A 21,471-nucleotide genomic window follows, 5' to 3' on the forward strand; every position below is an offset into this window, starting at 1 on the left:
ACATCTAGAAATGCATCTCCTGGCCTACCACTGACATCAAGATAACGTATGCAGTTGATGCCCATTTGCATCAGGGTATTCATTAGCCATGTATGCAGATTTTTTGAATGTGGTGAGAGAGTTCTTCACTTTTTCAACTGCTGTCTTTCACTGTTGCACCGCATGCTTCTAACCAGTCAGTTGAGTTTCTTGCAGAAAGATATTGAGCATTTGCTGGTCTTGTTCGGAACCAGTGTCCAACTTCAGGGTTAACCAGTGACAATGCACTTAACTTTGGCCTCCTGTCTGTAGTGTGAGGTATCTCTTGCTTAAGTGAAAGTATGATGCAACAGTCATGTTTGTTCGCATAAACTATGTTGAGTCTAGCATTCTTAACAGCCTCATTAAGTACTTCTAAAATTGGCTTTGACAGTGACTGGCTTATAAGGCTTGCTGCATATCGCTGAAGTCCAGAGGCTTGGTGTTTTGCAGCCTTTTCACATAGTTTGTCAGCATTGGCTTTGCTGATCAGTCTGGCAAACCAAGCTCCTCTAGTTGTACCAACTGAAGCAGTGAGAAGCTTTCCTTCTTTGTAAGCTTTTTTTGCAAGAGGTGCACCAGTTGTCATCTTTTCTAACTTAAATGGGAAAAGTTTGACCAGCAAAACATCAGGAACTGCCTTTAGGTTTTGGAGACCTGTTTCTTCAGTAGGTAGCTGTATTTGTGTGTTTGGCTGTTCAGATGTAGATACACCACTTGAGCATTCAGATGACATGTTGGTATATTCTTGGTTCTTAGCATGTTCTTCATCTTTGTTGGTCTCACCCAAGTCGGGGGGGGGGCCACTAGTAGCGGGGTTGTAGAGGTAACAAATCAGTGAATTCCAGTTCTCGAGTTCATCGGGATTTCCCTGCAGTGTCCAATCCCCCTCACTGGACACTCAAAAATGGTTAGGTTTGCTGTATCCAAAGAGACAGAGCACACATCATCCTGTTAGAATAGCTGAAGACTCATGCTTGACTTCCAGTATACGGCACTGAGATGGTTTTGTAATAAAACAAGAATAAGTTTATTAACAAAGACCGAATATTCGTGATGCTAAATGAGAGAGAGGCGCAGGTATGGTTACAGACAAAACAAAATAAATCCCGCTTTCCAGTGACTAATCTTAGCACATTGTAATCTTTACATAAGCAGTTTCCTTACACCAAGTTAGCAGCATCTCCAAGCCCGGGGATCCACCTACACAAAATCAAAGGGTGCTTCTCCCTTTGTTCCTCAAGTGATGGATTACTAAAGTCTCTTTGCTCCCCTTATATTACATAAAATCCACTGTGTCTGTCCCAAGAGCCAGGAAGGATTCCTGGGGTGCAGACTCTGCCCCCTTGTGTGCTCACTAAACTGCTGCTTGATAGCTTTGTTTATCGTTTATATAAATATACTTTCATTGTCCTCTGCCAGTAATCAAGATGGTCAGACAGCTAAATACACATTCCTTTGTTTTGGGCAGGCTGGGCTTATGCACTGCGTCCCAAACACATTTTAAGAACGTATTTCCAGCACACACACATACATCTCTTTGTGCACAACCTGTATATACATCACAAAATGATTTTCAGGACCTCATGTGTCACCAGTTGTTATATACCTTACATGACACTTTTTAGATAGATATTACAATAACCATGTGTTGGGGGAATGTGTGATAGAGTTATAGTATGGTGGGCCCTCTGCCAGTTGGCATTGAAGGGCTCCTTGGGGCTCTTAGTCTGAAAGCTTTTGCTGAGTTGTAGTAAACTAGTATTGAGTGCTCCAGTCTTCCATGGGACTCTTCCAAACATGGTACCCTTTTTAATTTGTTCTGGAAAGGAATTTGGTTCTCTCACCTCATACACTATGGTGATGGGGATCATACAAAAATAAGTAGGTAGCTCTTTCTTGTGGGAGATGATAGGTTATACTCCTAGTTATAAATATGATCCTGAATGTAACTATTTGGTGAGCGCAAACTACCAATCTTAATCTTGGTTCAGTCTACTGGTAGCACTCTCTAGTGCGTACATTTTGCTCCCCAGGAGTGCAATGGATAGGCTTTGAAGGGAAATTTCAGACAACTTTATAGGTGCAAGGATGGTGACTAGTGATGCAAGGAGGAGTGGATGCTAATTTAGATTCTCAGTCTAGGATGTGGAGTACTCCAGGACAGATGGGTTTGAGGAAGAAGATTCCTGTTTCCCTTTGGAGCAAAATTGAAGCTTCCTTCTAAATGGAAAAAGTCACTTCTTAAAGGAGTATAAATGTATTCCTGCGTGTGTGTCAGCTTTAAATGACCTTTGATTTGACTTATTTTAAATGATTTATTGGAGGTCTTGCAAAGAAATGCATTTTTAAAAGATACATATAAATAACCCTTGAGGCTTAATATTACATACCCAATTCAACAATAGTCTGATATAGTTTTAGAAAAAGACACTTCAGTTTTAAAAACAACCTGGTTAGATTTTTGAAAACCACTGTATCCTTTAGGAGGGACCATATTTTGAAGGAAATTTAAAAAAAAAAAAAAAAAAACCTATATTTTTCCGCCAAGCTTGTCTCCTTAGTGAAAATTTAAGCCAGACACGTCCCATGTTGCTTAAACCTATTGCTACTTCATTTGGCAATTTTTGATGTGTAGCATGTGCTTCTGTTCTCTGCCATGAGTTTTAAGACAAAAATGCAATGGTTTCCAGTAAATGTAGTCCACTGTACTGTTACCCAGTGATATTTAATCTGTATTCTACATACAAAAGAGGACCCAGTGCATTGAGAGAGCATGAGCTGGCTCTAGCAGCAGCTCATGTTCAGTGTATGAATTTTGAGCACTTATTGTACAAACCTATTGCTGTAAACATTCTTTATTGCTTTTTAAGTAATGTGCATTGGTCTCTTTTTTTTACAGGCATTCCACAGGAAGTGCTGTACTGTCTTATGGTCACGTTAAAGCTGCTCCAATATTCTTACCAACAGTTTGTTTCAAAGTAAATTATACAATGCTCTTCTCATTACAGCCTCTCAGCACATCGGGATCCAGTCCAGACATCAGTTTTCTGTGTATGTGTATGTTTAAACTTCAGTGTATATGGAAAAGCAAATGGGCAAAAAAGGCTTTCATTCAATAAACTGCTTGATTTGCTATCCTAGAAACAAGATTTAAGAAGCATTTCTTTCCTTTTCAACAGGGTGAATCGGTGAAATACTTCCTGGATAACCTGGATCGGATTGGCCAGCTGGTGAGATGTAACTATTTATAGTCCACAATGTTTGAAGTTAGGAAGTGTATTCTTGCAGATGCTTTAATATCCCTGGTTTAAAACTAGTAAGCATAAGTTCCAAATATTTTAATCAAGAAAACAGCGCTCCCCTGGAATGTGTTAAATTTTGGCCTATGCAGCTTGATATATGTTTGGACATTTTACTAAGCCTTTGTATTGACAAGTAAACAGGAATACAATGAAAAGTTACATGAACAAAAACAAAAATCTACATCTTCCTCTTCTGTCTCCTCTTTCACCATCCTTGGACCACATCCACTTCCTATGCTGATCAATTGCCCTGAGCAGCAGTGTGAATTTTACAAGAAATTGCCCATTGAGCTACAACCACCTGTAAGGGCCACAGTAATGGGGAAAATAGCTTGGGTTCTTGCAAAAGGTCTAATGGGGAGAAAAGGTGAGAGGGGATGTACTGCTGCTCATCTTCCTGAGCATAGAGAAAGACAGAAGAATTTCATCCATTTCACTGTTGTTCCTATAGGTGGCAGTGAGACTGACCAGTACTTACAACAGAATTAAACTTGTGATAGAGGTCAGCACATACCTACTGTGGAAGGATGCTGTCACTACAGCTTGCAAGATATTATTATTTTTATTATTATTAATTATTATTGTAAATGTATCAAGCTTGTTAAAAAACAGGTTTAAAAGATAATTTCACTGACATTATGGAGACTTGCATTCATTAACACAAATTAATAGTTTCATGGGCAAGAATATCCTAATAGTAAAGTAGTTTCCAACCTGGAAAGGAAGAACTGAATTTTAATATGCAGAAGGGGTGAAACTTTGAAGGAAAGTACTGGAGTTATACATAAACTTTCACATGCTCCATCACAGTCCTCCATCTTTCAACAGCAAATTTTCAATGTACAATCCATTGGTCAACAAGTCCATTAATTTTGACCTTGTATAGTAAGTCCTTCACTTGGTCACTCAGTATCAGATGTCACCTAGAGCTCCTAGAACTGGAACATTATAGCTCCCCACAGCTATCATTACATTGAGATATGATCAATTTTATTTTTAAAATGCCAGCTGATATTGCATATTTTAAAAGGAAGATCTGAGGCAATTTGTCACTATTCTCTTTTCTCTTACAGAATTATTTCCCCAGCAAACAAGATATTCTGTTGGCCAGAAAAGCCACCAAGGGGATCGTAGAGCATGACTTCATCATTAAAAAAATCCCTTTCAAGATGGTGGATGTGGGTGGACAGAGGTCTCAGCGTCAGAAGTGGTTCCAGTGCTTTGATGGGATAACTTCTATTTTGTTCATGGTTTCCTCCAGTGAATATGACCAGGTTCTCATGGAAGACAGACGCACAAACAGACTGGTGGAGTCCATGAACATCTTTGAGACAATAGTCAATAACAAGCTCTTCTTTAATGTTTCTATCATCCTATTCCTGAACAAAATGGATCTCCTTGTAGAGAAGGTAAAGACAGTCAGCATTAAGAAGTATTTCTCAGACTTCAAGGGTGATCCTCACAGGCTAGAAGATGTTCAGCGTTACTTGGTGCAGTGTTTTGACAGAAAGCGCCGGAACCGCAGTAAGCCACTCTTCCATCATTTCACAACTGCCATAGACACTGAAAATATCCGCTTCGTGTTTCATGCAGTGAAGGACACAATCCTTCAAGAGAATCTGAAGGATATTATGTTGCAGTGAAGAAGAGTACCCCTTGTCTTGTTGAAATCTACCCAGGGGTTATAAGTCAAGCTTTTATTTTATCTTTATGGCTCTTGTGTGTGGTTTTAGGACCCATGCTATTCACTTGGCTCAGGAATGCTGAAACTCGCCAGTCATGGAGGCAGAAGGAGTCAAACATTGATGTTAGCTACTGAATCATTTGACGAGTAACACTACTGAAAAAAGTGGCCGTTGTAGGGTTTGACACCTAGTTTGGAAAGTTGAATAACACAGTCACCTTCCTATCTTAGAAAAATCTAACTTTGACAAACTATGTAAGGAAGACTTTTAATGAAAACTGTTGTTTTGCAAGGACAGTAACTGTACAGACTGCCTTTCTCTGCAGTTTGGAGGTGCTGAGTTAACCAGTCAAACTAATGTAAATTATAATGAGGTTGGTAGTTGTACTAGAGAATAAATGGCAATATATTAATCACAATTCCACATGTAATCTTTAAATATGTAACCAGATCTTGCTTGCATGTGCAGTGTTTGCCAAGGATCTGGAGTCCACTTATCAGTGTGGATGCACAACTCTTGTCTGAAGGTCTTGCATCAGTCTCTTGAGACATGCAAGTCTAGGACTATAAATGAAATGCAGTAGAACTATAAATGAAACCCACCAGGCTATATGAGTCCTCTGTCCTGACACTCTGAAGTCAAATGGAGGAGAAAATTAAGGCCTGGCTGATGAGGACAAGATTTTGTTTTGCACTACATATACAGTGTCTTACATCATGGGAAACTGACTTCCACAGTAATACGGTTTGAGGCATGTACTAGAACATCTGACCACATATCTGCACATAGTGGGTGCTCTAGTGAGGTGTCATTTATGGAAATTCATCACTGTTCTCACACCTGCAGCTGGCAGTATTTGTAAAGCTCCAGTCTCTCAGATCACAGGGCTTTATCTGTCTCCAAATGTGTGGAAGCTGATTAAACTGTTTAGCAAAATATTTGGTGGTAGAGCAGCTGCTTGATTACTTCCTAACAGCTGACCTTACACTTCTTACACAAGAAGAGCCAGCACTCTTGAGATCCCAATTTTACAGCTGCACTGGTACATTTGGACAGCAGGACCCTGCTGTAAACTAGCCCATTTTTAATCTGTTAATGGGATCTTTAGCCTATATTAATTTATATATAGTATGTGTAAACTGTCAAAATTAGTTGCCCATTTCAGGCGATGGTATACATGTGTGAAATTGCAAGAGGCTGTGAATAATGTTGATGTGAACTGTTGACTTTCTAGCTCTCTAAACTTACGTAGTTAACTATCAGGTGCCTTTCTTTGTGTACAGATAATTCCAACCTTGTCGTCTACAATGAGGTACATAAACAAAATTTAAGATCTGCCTTTTATTTCAATGCTGTAGTCTTTTTTTTTTCTTGCCAGGGAACTTTCAAACACAAATGTTTATTGTGCAATTGGTACCATAGTTTGATTTTATTAAAAAAAAAAAAAAAAAATCAGAAGGGCTTTCTCTAACTAGACCAAGTCAGTCGAATCTCTGTAGTTCTTGTCCCCTTTAAAACTGTAATGACATGTCAAAAAAGGAACACTTCAGCATTTAATCCCAAGAGAAATGCTGGTCTAAAAAGAACCCTGCTCTGGAGTTTTCACGTGTTTAACTTGGATAAAATCTAGAATCCTTCTTTTTGTGGCTTGCAGAAGTTCATTTCTCTGTGTGCAGTATACGCAGCTTCTTAATGCAGAAATCTGCTGCCCTTGTAGCTTTTTGTGCTGGCTTCAGGAGTGAAAAGGATGTGGTTGTATTCTAGTTATATATAATGCATATAAAATGTTTGGTGAAGTAAACCAGTAAGGAGCTACAGATAGGAAAAATTTATTTATTTTAAAATTACACTTCCACTACTTCTCAAATGTAAACAGAAGTTAATTGTCTAGTTAGAAAAGTCTTACTCACCATGGACCAATTTTACTTTTTTTTAACATTTAGTGATATATATATATTTTTTTTTAATATCAAGTCCTGTCTTGAATGTTCTGCATTGTTACAGATGAGGATTCTGTTACGGTAATTGCATTTGGAAAGGTAAATGCTTCAACATGAGGTGTTACAAATTGTGGCTTAAGGATCTAGAGGAATATATTTCTTCTGGGCGTGCCTCTTTATTTGGTTAAACGAGATCTAAAGGTGTTTACTCTTCATTACTTAAGCATTCAGATACTGTATTTAGACTTTGCAGTAGTTTCTATTCAACAGAAGGCTTTAGAGCTATAGCAGGTCAACTCAAACTGCCTAACTTCCCAGTTGATTCTTTCTGTTCTTCATTATTTTACTGAGTATTCTATTTGGAATAATGTGCTGCCCATTTAACTCTTGAGAAAACATTCCCTTTTTAGAACCAGATATTATTGAAAAGTTACCTCGGTTTTACATATGAAGCCTGTCGTAGCTTTAACTGCAGTACTGGAGCATGAGGCTGCTCTTCTTTTTAACGCACATTTGAGGTCTTTTATTCTTGGTCACCTTATTGATTTTTAAAAGAACTGAGCTAATGAATATGAGGTTCTCCAAAGCAACTCTCATTGTTACAGTTGCACCCTGAAAAATAGCAGCATGCATTTCCATGTTTAATATCGACAATTCTTAACAAGTTTCATTTTTTTGTAATAGTAGTAAAACAACCAGTTCTTCTGGCATGCTGTGACTGCTCTGTACCATAAAGTTGGCCTGTTAGGTCCCTAGGAGGAAGGTAGGGACATAGGGCTGCATGATCATGATGCCCCTAGACTGCATCAATCCTCAGGTGCTGTTTTGTCCCCTTGGGGCCATTAGGTGTAAGAGCAGCCTAGCTTTGGTATGGGACCATCCCTTCACACAGTAGCCCTGTGATTGAGGAAATGCAGAGGAGAATTTTTTGTGCACAGGTCATGAAGCACAAGTCAGAATAGGGCTTTGCACCTCTCAGCCATAGCTAAGGATCTAGCTCATGTTTTACTCACTGCAAGCCCTGTGTATTCTAAGGCTCTGTAATGTAAGACGCTTTCTTGCTCAAGCATTATCATCCAACCATCAAGACTTTATAGTTGGTTAACAGTTTTGATGAGGGAACTAGAAAACAATTCAGGTCAGTATTCCGTAGCTATATTAATTCTGCAAAACAAAGAGCGGTAAAAAATAGCAAACTTGTCTTTGTCAAAAGTAATCAATATGGCTCTGTATTTGTAAATGGAAAATGTAATTTAGTCACTCTTCTGACCATAACGACAAACAAAAATTAGACTGGAATATGATGTGCTTAACTACTTTAACGCAAAATGAGACACCTTGATGTAAGTTGACACTATGCCATATTACTGACTGCTTCAAGGATTCAAGTGCACCACTGTTTTTAGTGCAATACTTAAATTAGTTTGAAACAGGTTTGAGTGGACCTGTGTCTTTGTTTGGTGCATGATTAAACCATCTTAAGAGTAGTTTGGAGACACTAGCTATCTACTGTGTTAGGTGAATATACACCTTTCAGGTGTAGTTATAACATGCATTGTCCAGTTATAGCGTGAAACTTCATTGAAAGTTTCCACTAGAAAATCTAAATAACCTCAATCCAGCAAGATTTCCTCTTGCGAAGACACACACATTCTAAAGTGGTAAATACATTTACCTGGCTACGACATACTTTTAAATTCAAGCCCTACTGGATTCCCCTATGTAAAAATAGTACAATAAAGCTAGTCATCTGTGGTACTAGTAATTACTAGTGCAGAATTCAAAAGGTACTACCCAGTATTGTGCAACAATCTTTAGCCAGACTTGGTGATCTGCTCAATTCTTTTGCAAGAAACAACTAATAATTGTATTTTACAGTGACATCATGAAGACGTTTGCGAGGGACAGCTTTTTTATAAACTTCATAAGTTATTGTTCAACTGACTAGTCAGGAAATGGGTCACAGGCAGGCCTACAATCAGGTGGAGGCCTTGAACATATGCTTTTAAAAAAAAAAAAGCTCTTCGCTCTCCCTCATTTGTCCCATGCAGGTCACTGACAAGGGTCCTCTGTTGTTTTGTCTCCAGCAAGGACAAAGAGGAAATGCTTGCAGCATGTTTAAGCAGGAGAGCCCTATAATGTGATGTACTATCAGTTTTATAAAAGTGGCAGATGGGAGCCTATACTGAAAATCATGTTGGTATCTTGTGTCAAAGCCAATGTTTTGAAGACTCATTCAGGTCACCAGCAGGTGCCTTTCCCTCAAAGTAGCTAACCAATAAGTTGCTCTTTGAATTAGCTACCTACAAGGCAGTAACTGCTCTAGAATTACCAAGTGAATTGGGCTTAAACAATTTTATCTTTAAAATTTTACATTATAATTGTTGATAAACTACATGTTTAATAGGTAACTGCTATTTTTAACAACCCATTGAACAATATTCTTGAGATGTAGGGGGAACATAAGGTATTGTGGTGACAGATTTAATGGAGTTGATTAACAGCTGCTCTATTTTAAATGACAACTCTTAAGAATGTCTAGTTTCCATTGTCACTACACATCTGAATCTCATTCCCTGTAATACAGCACAGTAGGCTGTTTGAGCTTGCCAACTTCATAGTAAATTACCTGTTTAAAATTGTGCTGTCAAACCTAGAACTGTGCTGCTAATATGTCTGAAGGAGCTTCCAATGACTCGCATTTCTGCAGGCTTTTCAAAGCTAACTAAAGGGTTAACAGATTTGCTATCTTAAGTTCAAACAGAGTGGAGAGCATTTGTGTAGCTCAGAGATTTTGGTATGGCAGGAGCTATAGTTTAAACAGTGTGGAAGGAGCTGATCGGGCCAAAGACTAAAATTTCACTGTGACAGCAGCTGAAATGGAGTCTGGGACATGTGAAACGCATCCCATCAGTCCATCCACAACACTGATTTCCCCTTTCCGCCCAGGATAGCGTCACAAGTTTTTTAGGTGTGTTATGAGGCGGTACCTAGAGTAATCAGCATTTAATTGAGTCTGTCCAGCTTACTTGTATCTTGTGTATGGGTTTCTTCCCTTCCCTACTTCTGTGATGGTCTTTCAATTTAGTGCTGGTCCTCTAGTGCTCTGTAAAGATTTATAATGGGTGTGTTTTATTACTGTTCATGTGAAGCCCATTTTCTCTGGGCTTTTTCCAGAGTTGTTTAAAGTGGGGGGCAATGTTGAATCTCTGCAAGCCTTATTCTGGATGAATCACGTTTATTTCTTCCTTTAAAATATCTTGGCTGATTGTAGCTGTCATACTTCTAGGCTGAGGCTGCTTAATTAACTGACTAGCAAGAAATGATGCCTTTGACCAACTGCCCCCATGCCCTCAAAATCCAACCATGCACTCGAGCTCTACCTCCCTGGAGAACAGGTGCTACAAAATTGCTTCTAAGCTGATGTTCTGAAGCTCGGCTTCCCCATTAATAGGCCACTTGGTACTGAACAGTCCTGGTGAATGGACAGAAGCACAGGGGTATCCTGTAAGGAATTTTCCTGGTCAATGGAATTGCAGCATGGAGACTGAGCCATTGAAGGGATTAGCAACCCTTTTGTGCCACGCATTTATCCTGTCCTTAGACAAACTAAGGCCCATGTTCATTTCCATTTGTGCCCTAAACTTGCCAGGGAACAGCACTTTGACTCCACTTGATAAAGATAATATCGATATGGCCTTTCTGTTTGCACCAATGAACAGGGCAGTGGCACTGGGACCTATTATGTAATTCCAGGCTATGCCCACAACAGTAAGTTGTTCAGTCCTCTAGCTCTTGTTGCTTTGACAGTAGGTAAAATGTAAATGCTCCTCACTTGATATGCCCCTCTTGCATTTGATCGTGAAAATCCCTTGAAATAGCTGAACTTACTTGTTTAGCAGCCTAGAGAACAGCCCCCACCCTTGTTTGATTGCAGTAACAAAACATGCCGTCTGCTTTGCATTCTCCATATAGTTGCCTTTGTGAGCAGTGATGCTACGTGGTGGGGCCTTGATTCTTTTCTTAACTTAGAAGGAAGTTGCATGCAGAAAACTTCCCTCAGGTGTTTAAGGTGGCCTTTATACACAACTTCTGAATGGAATGAGCCTTGAGGCCTGCATGATGTTTGATGGTTATCAACAGATGTTCACGTCAGAACAGCTCTTGGTGCTGTCAAGCAACCGGCTGTATGCCATCCTGGGGCAATAAAAACTACACAAACAAACATGGATTTTTTAAAGTGCAACTTGCTATAAATCAAATGCTGATCTCCCAAGATAAAAGCAGTACCTATTTTTGAAGCTAGTATTAGTCTCTTCCCCATATCAGTTGTCCAGTATGCATTAAACAAAGTGGTGTAGTGAGGTTGTACGCCTGAGACCTGATCAACCCCTCCCCCCATGTTAAAGGAGCCTGGTGTTCAGATTGCACTTCCATTGTGAGCCCAACTGTTTACAGGTGTGTCCCTTCTCCCTTACTCTTTAACACAATAAAAGTTGGTGGATAGAAAGATACTTCAGCTCCTGTAAAGCAATTACCCTCTTTGGTAAGGGAATTATTATCTAAGGATTTCCACAATGGCTGCTTCTTGGAAGACGTGTTCCTAGGACAGATCTTTAAGATTGGCTTCGTCAGTGCCAGTCTTAAACTGAATAAGCATGAAGTCCCCTCCACTCTCACTTCTGAATGTTCCAGCCTGAGAGTGAGAGATGTTGACAGGACAATGCAGCACCTGCCTCCATGCTTGGGTTGCTGCTGTCAGTGCTGAGTATTTCTTGTGGCTAGCTGGAGGGATCCCCCACTTGGTGCTGTAAATCGGATTTATTTTTTTTTGTGAGCACTAAATTCACTTTGTTTTTTAAACAATGACACTAAATTGTTTAACACAAATGGGGATGAAGGGCAGCTAGGCTAGTCAGAACTGAGGCTGGTTCTCTGTTAACTAATCGAGTGGTGCCTCTGTGTGAGTCAGTTTAGTCTTGACTCCAAATTGCTTGGCCCTTTGTAAGTCTGTATCTCTTTTTAATGGTATCTTTAAAAGCAGTGTTTAGGTTTCTGTCTCTGTGTGACATGCTTGCCTTTCCGTGTGTGGGGGAGGGAGACGTGGGACGGCTCCAGTGCCAGGAGTTCTGTGGCTGCCTTGCTGTACTCTGTAAACTACTATAGTCTGGCTCTTGGCGTGTGTCCATGGTTCATCTGATTGACTTGGAAATAACCACAGTCAGAAGGAAAGAGCTGCACTGATGTCGTCCAAGATGGACTTTCTGGTGAACAGCCCAAGGGTATTGGGGGGCGGAGGGGGGAGGAGAGAGAGCGGCAATCTAGTTTCTAAATAGATCCCAAATGCTTCTGCTTAAATACTGTCTGTATATTGAAACAAAATGCAATCAGTAGTCAGTTCATATTCTTTGAGAACTGTCTCCAGGAAAGCTATTTGGCTGAGTATCTACCAGCACATTGGCACAGCTGTAGCTGTGTGCACTTCCATTATAAACCTTTGTTTCCAACCGTTTGTAACTGGGTCCTATAAACTCAATCCCTCCTAACTTGTGACATGCAAGCCTCTTGTCAGCATGCCTTCCCCCAATTTAAAAACTAGTTAGCCTTGCTTTGAGGTATTAAATTGTGAGGAGTATGCAGAGACAACAGCTTTAAAGGGGACAGATTGCTTCAGGTTACTTTGAGACATGAGGGCATCTTGTTCAAAACCAGCTGTTGCTCTTACAGTACGGCTTCACACAGACATATGTTAAACTCACATGCTTGGCACAATAGTGAGTAAATGATCTTTCAACAATCCACAGGATTTAAAGGTCCTGTGGTAAACTCTGCTTTGTAAGTTGTGTTTCAGTTCATAGACATTAGTCTGTTGGATAAAGCGCATTTTTCCAGATAAGCCTGTTCTGTTGTTTGAATTTGCCCAATAGACTAGAATAGCGAATACACCTTTTTATTAATGACTGACTGCACACAACAATGTCTCTAAAACCCTTGCTTAAAAATTGGCCAAGTGTGGTGTTACTCTTTTAAACAAGCTGTCTGATTTTTTTTTTATTTGATATGAATCACATACAAATGAAATGATTATGGCTATGAGTGCCACACAGGTCACAGATTCTGTGATTTTAACACAGGTCTCTGAGTTCTTTGGCTTCAGCCCTGCTTGGGCTTCAGCCCTGCACGGCAGAGCTCAGGTTTCAGCATGATTTATTGTTTATCACCTGCATCCTATCTGTGACTTTGAATAAAAATACCTTTGCCAAAATCATAGCTGTAGAAATGACAAAACACTCGTTAATTTTGTGACACAATCCTGTATCTTGGAAATCGATTTTAAAATATTACCTTCTCTGCTATAACGCCCTGTGGTGCCTAGGTATTGTAACACACATACTATGCAATATCATACGACTAGTTTTAAACCAGTTTGCTGCATTGGGCAGGAAAGGCCTGAGTTTAGCCTTAATTTCTAACAATTCACATAAAACTTCTTTTTAAAGACGGTGACGAACTAAAATAAGTTGAGGTGAAAAAGGCATTGCTCATGTAAGTGTCTTTGTAGAACCAAAACAGCATGCACCATACAAGCGGCCTATTTGCTGTGATAGTCTCAACTTATGAAAACTGTGTACTAGATAAAATTATATTGTGATGTGTAAAAAGTGTATTTTATAGTTTTGGTGAATTAGTTTACTGTTTTGTATATATGAATTTTATAAATATTAAAACTTGACTTGTTATACTGTTCATTATGGAGTGTTGGATTTTTCAATACAGGACCTGAATTGTGGTAATATTTTAACCTTGTTCATGTGCTTACTATGATAATACAGGAACCTAACTGAAGCAGTCTTGGAACTGTTAGCAGTTATTAAGAACTCATGGAGGACGTGGGTGAAATCCTAGAAGACTGAAGAAGGGCAAACAGTACCTGCCTTTAAAAAGGGGAACACAGAGGACTTGGGGACTTAGAGGATGACTGACCTTTTATACATGAAAGGATACTGAAACAAATGATTAAACAATGAGTTTGTAGGCACCTGGAGGATAATGGGTTTACAAGGAATAGCCAGCATGGAATTGTCCAGAACAAATCACAACAACCTAACTTCTTTGACAGGGTTGCTGGCCTAGTGGATGGGGGAGAGGGGTGATATCTTGATTTGAGTAAGGCTTTTGACACAGTCCCCCATGACATTCCCATAAGCAAATGAATTTACTATAAGATGGGTGCACAACTGTTTGAAATGCCATACTCAGGGTAGTTATCAATGGTGTCAAACTGGGAGGGTGTAACTAGTGGGGTCCTGCATCTGGTACTAGTCAATATTTTCATTTAATGATTTGAATAATGGAGTGGAGAGTATGCTTATAAAATTTGCAGATGACACCAAGCTGGGAGGTATTGCAAGCACTTCGGAGGATATAATTAGAATTCAAAACAACCTTGACAAATTGGAGAATTGGTCTGAATTCAACAAGTTGAAAGTCAATGAAGACAAGTGCAAAGTATTTCACTTAGGAAGGAAAAATCAAGTTCCCAAATATAAAATAGGGAGATAACTGGCTAGATGATAGTGCTGCCAAAAAGGATCTGGAGTTATAGTGGATAACAAATGAGTCAACAATGTGATGCAACTGTGAAAAAGACTACTATTCTCAGGTGTATTAACAAGAGTATCGTACGTAAGATGCAAGAGGAAATTGCTCTACTCAGCTCTGGTGAAGCCTCAGCTGGAGTACTGTGTCCAATTCTGGGCACTACACTTCAGGAAAGATGTGGACAAATTGGAGGGAGTCCAGAGAGCAACAAAAATCATTAAAGGTTTAGAAAGCCTGACCTATGAAGAATGGTTTAAAAAACTAGACCTCTTTAGTCTCAAAAAAAGAAGACTATGGGGGGACCTGAGAGGACAATGATCAATGTTCTCCATGCCCACTGAAAGTAGGACAAGAAGTAATAGGCTTAATCTGCCACAAAGAGATTTAGATTAGATATAGGAAAAACTTTCTAACTATAAGGGAAGTTAAGCTCTGGAATAGGCTTCTGAGGGAGGTTGTGGAATCTCCTTACTGGAGGTTTTTAAGAACAGGCTGGACAAACATCTGTTAGGGATGGTCTAGGTTTACTTGGTCCTGCCTCAGCACAAGGGTCTGGACTTCGTCTTCTCGAGGTTCTTTCAGCCTTATATTTCTACAATTCTAAGAAATTAATAAAAACGAGACCAGCGCTGTCATACAATGAAAACTTGGGTGGAAGAACACTTGTCCTGTAACTATGACTGTCAATCGCAGTTAACTCATGTGATTAACTCAAAAATTAATTGCGATTAAAAAAATTAATTGCGATTAATCAGTTTTGATTGCACTGTTGAACAATAAAATACAATTGAAATTTACTAAATATTTTGGATGTTTTTCTACATTTTCAAATATATTGATTTCAATTACAACACAATACAAAGTGTACAGTACTCAATATTTTTATTACAAATATTTGCACTGTAAAAGTGATAAAAGAATTAGTATTTTTCAATGCAGTGCAGTACTTGTACAAGGTAAAATCTCTTTATCGTGAAAGTGCAACTTACAAATGTAGATTTTTGTTACATAACTGTACTCAAAAAGAAAACGCCGTAAAAACCTTAGAGCCTACAAGTCCACTCAGTCCTACTTCTTGTTCAGCCAGTCGCTCAGACAAACAAGTGTGTTTACATTTACGGGAGATAATGCTGCCCACTTCTTATTTACAATGTCACTTGAAAGTGAGAACAGACGTTCGCATGGCATATTTATAGTCTGCATTGCAAGGTATTTACATGCCAGATATGCTAAACATTCATATGGCCCTTCATGCTTTGGCCACCATTCCAGAGGATATGCTTCTATGCTGACAATGCTCGTTAAAAAAATGTGTTAATTGAGTTTGTGACTGAACTCCTTGGGGGAGAATTGTATGTCTCCTGCTCTGTGTTTTACTCACATTCTGCCATCTATTTCATGTTCTAGCAGTCTTGGATGATCATTTTAAGAACACTTTCACTGCAGATTTGACAAAATGCAAATAAGGTACCTGTCAGTGTTCCCTCCCAACTCTGAACTCTAGGGTACAGATGTGGGGACCCACATAAAAGACCCCCTAAGCGTATTTCTACTAGCTTAGGGTAAAACTTCCCCAAGGCACAAACTCTTTGCCCTTGGAGGGTACACTGCCACCACCAAGTGATTTAACCAAGAATCAGGGAAAGGACCACTTGGAGTTCCTATTCCCGCAAAATATCCCCCCAAGCCCTTACACCCCATTTCCTGGCAAGGATTGAGAAGAATATCCTAACCAATTGTTTACAAAGTGATCACAGACCCAAACCCCTAGGTCTTAGGACAATAGAGAAATCAGTCAGGCTCTTAAAAGAAACAGAACTTTATTAGAAAAAAAAAAGGTAAAAGAAGCACCTCTCTAAAATTAGAAGGGAAGCTAATCTCACAGGGCAATCAGATTTAAAACACAGAGGATTTCCCTCTGGGAAAAAACTTTAGCCCTGGTCTACACTAGGACTTTAGGTCAAATTTAGCAGCATTAAATCGATGTAAACCTGCACCCGTCCACATGATGAAGCCCTTTATTTCGACTTAAAGGGCTCTTAAAATCGATTTCCTTACTCCACCCCTGACAAGTGGATTAGCGCTTAGATCGACCTTGCTGGCTCGAATTTGGGGTACTGTGGACACAATTCGACGGTATTGGCCTCCGGGAGATATCCCAGAGTGCTCCATTGTGACCGCTCTGGACAGCACTCTCAACTCAGATGCATGAGCTCTGACGCAGGGAGGGGCGACTGAGGACACGGCTTACAGGGTTGGCTTCAGGGAGCTAAAATCAACAAAGGGGGTGGCTTTACATCAAGGAGTATTTCAGGCAGGACTTCACGGAGGGTTCCAATAAGAAATGGTGCACCTAAGTTATTGTTCTTATTGGAACAAGGAGGTTAGCCTGGCCTCTGATTGATACATGGCTAGATTTACCTCGCTGCACCTTCTCTGTGAGTGACTGCAGTGTGACCTAGAGGAATGAGTCCCCTAGACAGGGGAGGGGGGGAAGCAAATGAGTACAAAACAAGTCTGGTCTATTTCTTGTTTTGATCCACTCCATCTATCTTTTACATCTTTGGCTGGCAGCAGACGGTGCAGAAGGACTGCATGCCATCCACATCTCATGGCTGCTCGGCAGAAGATGGTACAGTACGACTGCTAGCAATCCATATCGCCTGCCTGCTCACCATAAGACGGTTCAATAGGACTGACTGCAGGACTAAAGAGAATGACCTGGTCAAGTCACTCCAAATTTAGTCCCTGCGCCCATGTCTGCCCAGGTGCTCCCAGCCGACGTGGCCAGGAGCACCTCGGACACGACGAGGACGGCTACCAGTCGTATTGCACCGTCTGCTGCCAGAAGGCAATGGGTTGCTGCTACTGTGTAGCAATGCCATGCCACGTCTGCCAGCACCCAGGAGACATACGGTGACGGTTACCTGAGCAGGCTCCATGCTTGCCGTGGTATGGCGTCTGCACAGGTAATTCAGGAAAAAAGGCGCAAAACGATTGTCTGCCCTTCCTTTCACAGAGAGAGGGAGGGAGGGAAGGGGGGCCTGATGATATGTACCCAGAACCACCCGCGACAATGTTTTAGCCCCATCAGGCATTGGGATCTCAACCCAGAATTCCAATGGGCAGCGGAGACTGCGGGAACTGTGGGATAGCTACCCACGGTACAACACTCCGACGCTAGCCTCGGTACTGTGGAAGCACTCCGCCGAGTTAATGCACTTAATGCACTTAGAGCATTTTCTGTGGGGGGACACACACTCGAATATATAAAACCGATTTCTAAAAAACCGACTTCTATAAATTCGACCTTATTCCGTAGTGTAGACATACCCTTAAAGTTACAAAAGTAAACCAGGAATACACCTTCCTCTCAGCACAGAGAAAATCACAAGCCAAAACAAAAGTAAACTTGCACATTTCCTTGCTAGTACTTCCTAATTCTCATGGAGTTGGATTGCTTGCTTGCTTGATCTCTCTCCAGCAAGCACACACAACAGAGAGAGAAAAGCCTTCCCCCCACTCCCACCCCCCAAGATTTGAAAGTATCTTGTCCCCCTATTGGTCCTTTTGGTCAGGTGCCAGCCAAGTTACCTGAACTTCTTAATCCTTTACAGGTAAAAGGATATTGTGCCTCTGGCCAGGAGGGATTTTATAGTACTATATACAGTACACTTTATATTTGACAGTACCAGTGTGAGATTTCTAAAGATAGCTACAGCACTCAACCCAAGATTTAAGAATCTGAAGTGCCTTCCAAAATCTGATTGGGGCAGGGTATGGAGCATGCTTTCAGAAGTCTTAAAAGAGCAACACTCCGAAGTGGAAACTACAGAGCCCAAACCACCAAAAAGGAATATCAACCTTCTGCTGGTAGCATCTGACTCAGGATGATGAAAATGAACATGTGGTGTTCTGTACTGCTTTGGATAGTTATTGAGCAGAACCCATCATCAGCATGGACACGTCTCCTGGAATGGTGGTTGAAGCATGAAGGGACATATGAATCTTTAGTGCATCTGGCATGTAAATATCTTGCAACTCCGGCTACAACAATGCCATGTGAACGTCTCTTCTCACTGTCAGGTGACATTGTAAACAAGAAGAGGGCAGCATTATCTCCTAACATGTAAACAAACTTGTTTGTCTGGGCGATTGGCTGAACAAGAAGTAGGACTGAGTGGACTTGTAGGCTCTAAAGTTTTGCATTGTTTTCTTTTTGAATGCAGTTTTTTTTTGTACGTGAACTTACAAATGTAGAATTAACTTTCATGACAGAGATTGCACTGTAGTACTTGTACTAAGAGAATAAAAAAAATTATTTTTACAGTGCAGATATTTATAATACAAAATAAATATAAAGTGAGCACTGTACACTTTGTATTCTGTGTTGTAACTGAAATCAATATATTCGAAAATGAGGAAAACATCCAAAAATATTTATAGAAATAGTATTCAATTGTTTAACAGCGCAATTAATCACAATTTTTTAAATTACATGATTAATTGTGATTATTTCAATTGCTTGACAGACCTACCCATAGCCTGTACGTATTCCATATGTCCTTCCCTTGATACTGCTCTGAATTGCTGCTCCTGAGTCTGTCAAAGAATTGAACCTTTAGTATGGCATATGGAGGAAATGCTAATGAACTGTTACCTAGAACTGTTAACATTCAGATTCATCCTGTAGAATTTCAGTAGCTGGTGTAAATTTTAAAGTTTGATGGGGGTACAGCTAGAACCACTTGTGCTTATGTATTTTAAGCTCAGCCAGGGAAGATTTTTAAGCTCGTTCAGTTGACAACACCTGTTAGAAATAATTTCTCTTCAGCTGTGTAGTATCCAATAATAGCAGTATGACCTGTGTGTGTGTGTGTCTCTCTCTCTCTCTCTCATGGTGCCAGTTCCTCCCTTGTCAGCCTCACTTGCTTTTTATCACTAGTGTAGAACGACTGACCTTAGGACAATTTTAATAATCTACCTCATTGGCCTCCTCTTACAGTATTGCAATCTTAGCACCAGCTAATTCTACCAAGCTTTGAGCTCCTACTCTTTACAATCCCTTCAATCTTTCCTCTCTTGTACTTTGGCAGGTCACATATATAGCTTTTTCCCCCCTCTTATGTGAGTATTGCTTTTATTGTATGACTGAAACTTCTAGCGCAGTTCTTAATTGTAGATTGACACTACATTGCCAATCCCATTTGAACAGGGCAGTACAAGCACAATTTGACTCTCTTTAATGGGAGTCTTGGCTGTTAACTGTAAATGTTGGTTGCCCCAGGTTAGATATCACTGTTCGGGTATATGAATTGGCTTGAATTTTGTTTCCACCGATGCCCTGAGCATTTTCAGCTCCCATCAGGAATCATAACATTCAAAAACTGGTAAGAGAACACTTCAAGCTCTCAGGCCACTCGGTAACAGACTTAAAGGTGGCAATTTTGCAACAGAAAAGCTTCAAAAACAGACTCCAGTGAGAAACTGCTCAGCTTGAATTAACATGCAAACTAGATATCATTAACCTGGGTTTGAATAGAGCCTGGCTGGGTCATTACACATTAAATCTATTTCCCCATGTTAAGTATCCTCACACCTTCTTGTCAACTGTCTAAATGGGCCATCTTGATTATCACTACAAAAGCTTTTTTTCTCCTGCTGATAATAGCTCATCTTAATTAAATAGCCTCTTACTGTTGGTATGGCTACTTCCACCTTTTCATGTTCTCTGTATGTGTGTATTGTGACAGAGTTGGTCAGGATGGTTATAGGAGAGTAATAGAAGGCAGATATATTAGCCCCAGGCTAAGTAGGTCCCCTTTCCCTGGGTAAGGTAACAGGGCAGGTTCCAGAACAATCAGGAACCTTCTGGAGACAATTAAGACAGGCTGATTAGAACACTTGCAGCCAATCAAGAAGCTGCTAGAATCACTTAAGGCAGGCTAATCAGGGCACCTGGGTTTTAAAAAGGAGCTCACTGCAGTTTGTGGTGTGCGTGTGAAGAGCTGGGAGCAAGAGGCACTAGGAGCTGAGAGTGAGAACGCGGACAGTTGGAGGACTGAGGTGTACGAGCATTATCAGACACCAGGAGGAAGGTCCTATGGTGAGGATAAAGAAGGGGTTGGGAGGAGGCTATGGGGAAGTAGCCCAGGGAGTTGTAGCTGTCACACAGCTGTTCCAGGAGGCACTCTAAACAGCTGCATTCCACAGGGCCCTGGGCTGGAACCCGGAGCAGAGGGCGGGCCCGGGTTCCCCCCAAATCCTCCCAACTCCTGGTCAAACACAGGAGGAGTCGACCTGGACTGTGGGTTCAGAAAAACGGTCAAGCTGAGGGCTGCCGTGAAGCTCCAAGGCCAGCAAATCCACCAATAAGCGCAAGACCCACCAAGGTAGAGCAGGAACTTTGTCACTGTGTGTGTGTGTGTGTGTGTATGTGTATATCTATATCTTACTATATGTTCCATTCTATGCATCTGATGAAGTGGGCTGTAGCCAATGAAAGCTTATGCTCAAATAAATTTGTTAGTCTCTAAGGTGCCACAAGTACTCCTGTTCTTAAAGTTGTGGGTGATGGTTATGAAAAGGAGGGTTATTCAGTTATTAATCTAACGAGGACCATACTTCTGCCTTCCTGACTGTGGAGCCTTGGAAAGCCATACAGTAGTGTCAACTGAGGGAAGTTTGGTTGTAGGAATGTTTTGGGTTTCATTTAAAAAATAGGATCTTTTAAAAATAACACCTTCCGCCCCATCCCAAACAAAGAACCCAACAAAACCCACCACAACTTGTGTTAAATGAACAGTGCAAGAAACAAGCTTTTGAGCTCCATAAAGCTGCTCTTGGCTTCTTCCATAAAAGATGGCCCAATAAAAGATAATACCTTAAGCACCTTGTCTTCAACGAATGAAATTATCATCT

General features: G+C 40.5%; 1 protein-coding gene across 1 annotated transcript in view; it reads left to right on the forward strand.

Annotated features, from left to right (window-relative positions):
* The window catches only part of GNA12 (G protein subunit alpha 12), a 74,230-nt gene extending 60,533 nt beyond the window's left edge, over positions 1–13,697 (forward strand). Inside the window, exons 3-4 of the mRNA XM_048866854.2 lie at positions 3,201–3,251; positions 4,397–13,697. Coding sequence (XP_048722811.1) covers positions 3,201–3,251; positions 4,397–4,966 — 621 coding nt within the window. The 3' untranslated portion in view covers positions 4,967–13,697. The remainder of the gene's footprint in view (positions 1–3,200; positions 3,252–4,396) is intronic.
* Positions 13,698–21,471: the final 7,774 nt, after the last annotated feature.

The sequence above is a fragment of the Caretta caretta genome, chromosome 10 (assembly GCF_965140235.1).
Source record: "Caretta caretta isolate rCarCar2 chromosome 10, rCarCar1.hap1, whole genome shotgun sequence".
Classification (NCBI taxonomy): domain Eukaryota; kingdom Metazoa; phylum Chordata; order Testudines; family Cheloniidae; genus Caretta; species Caretta caretta.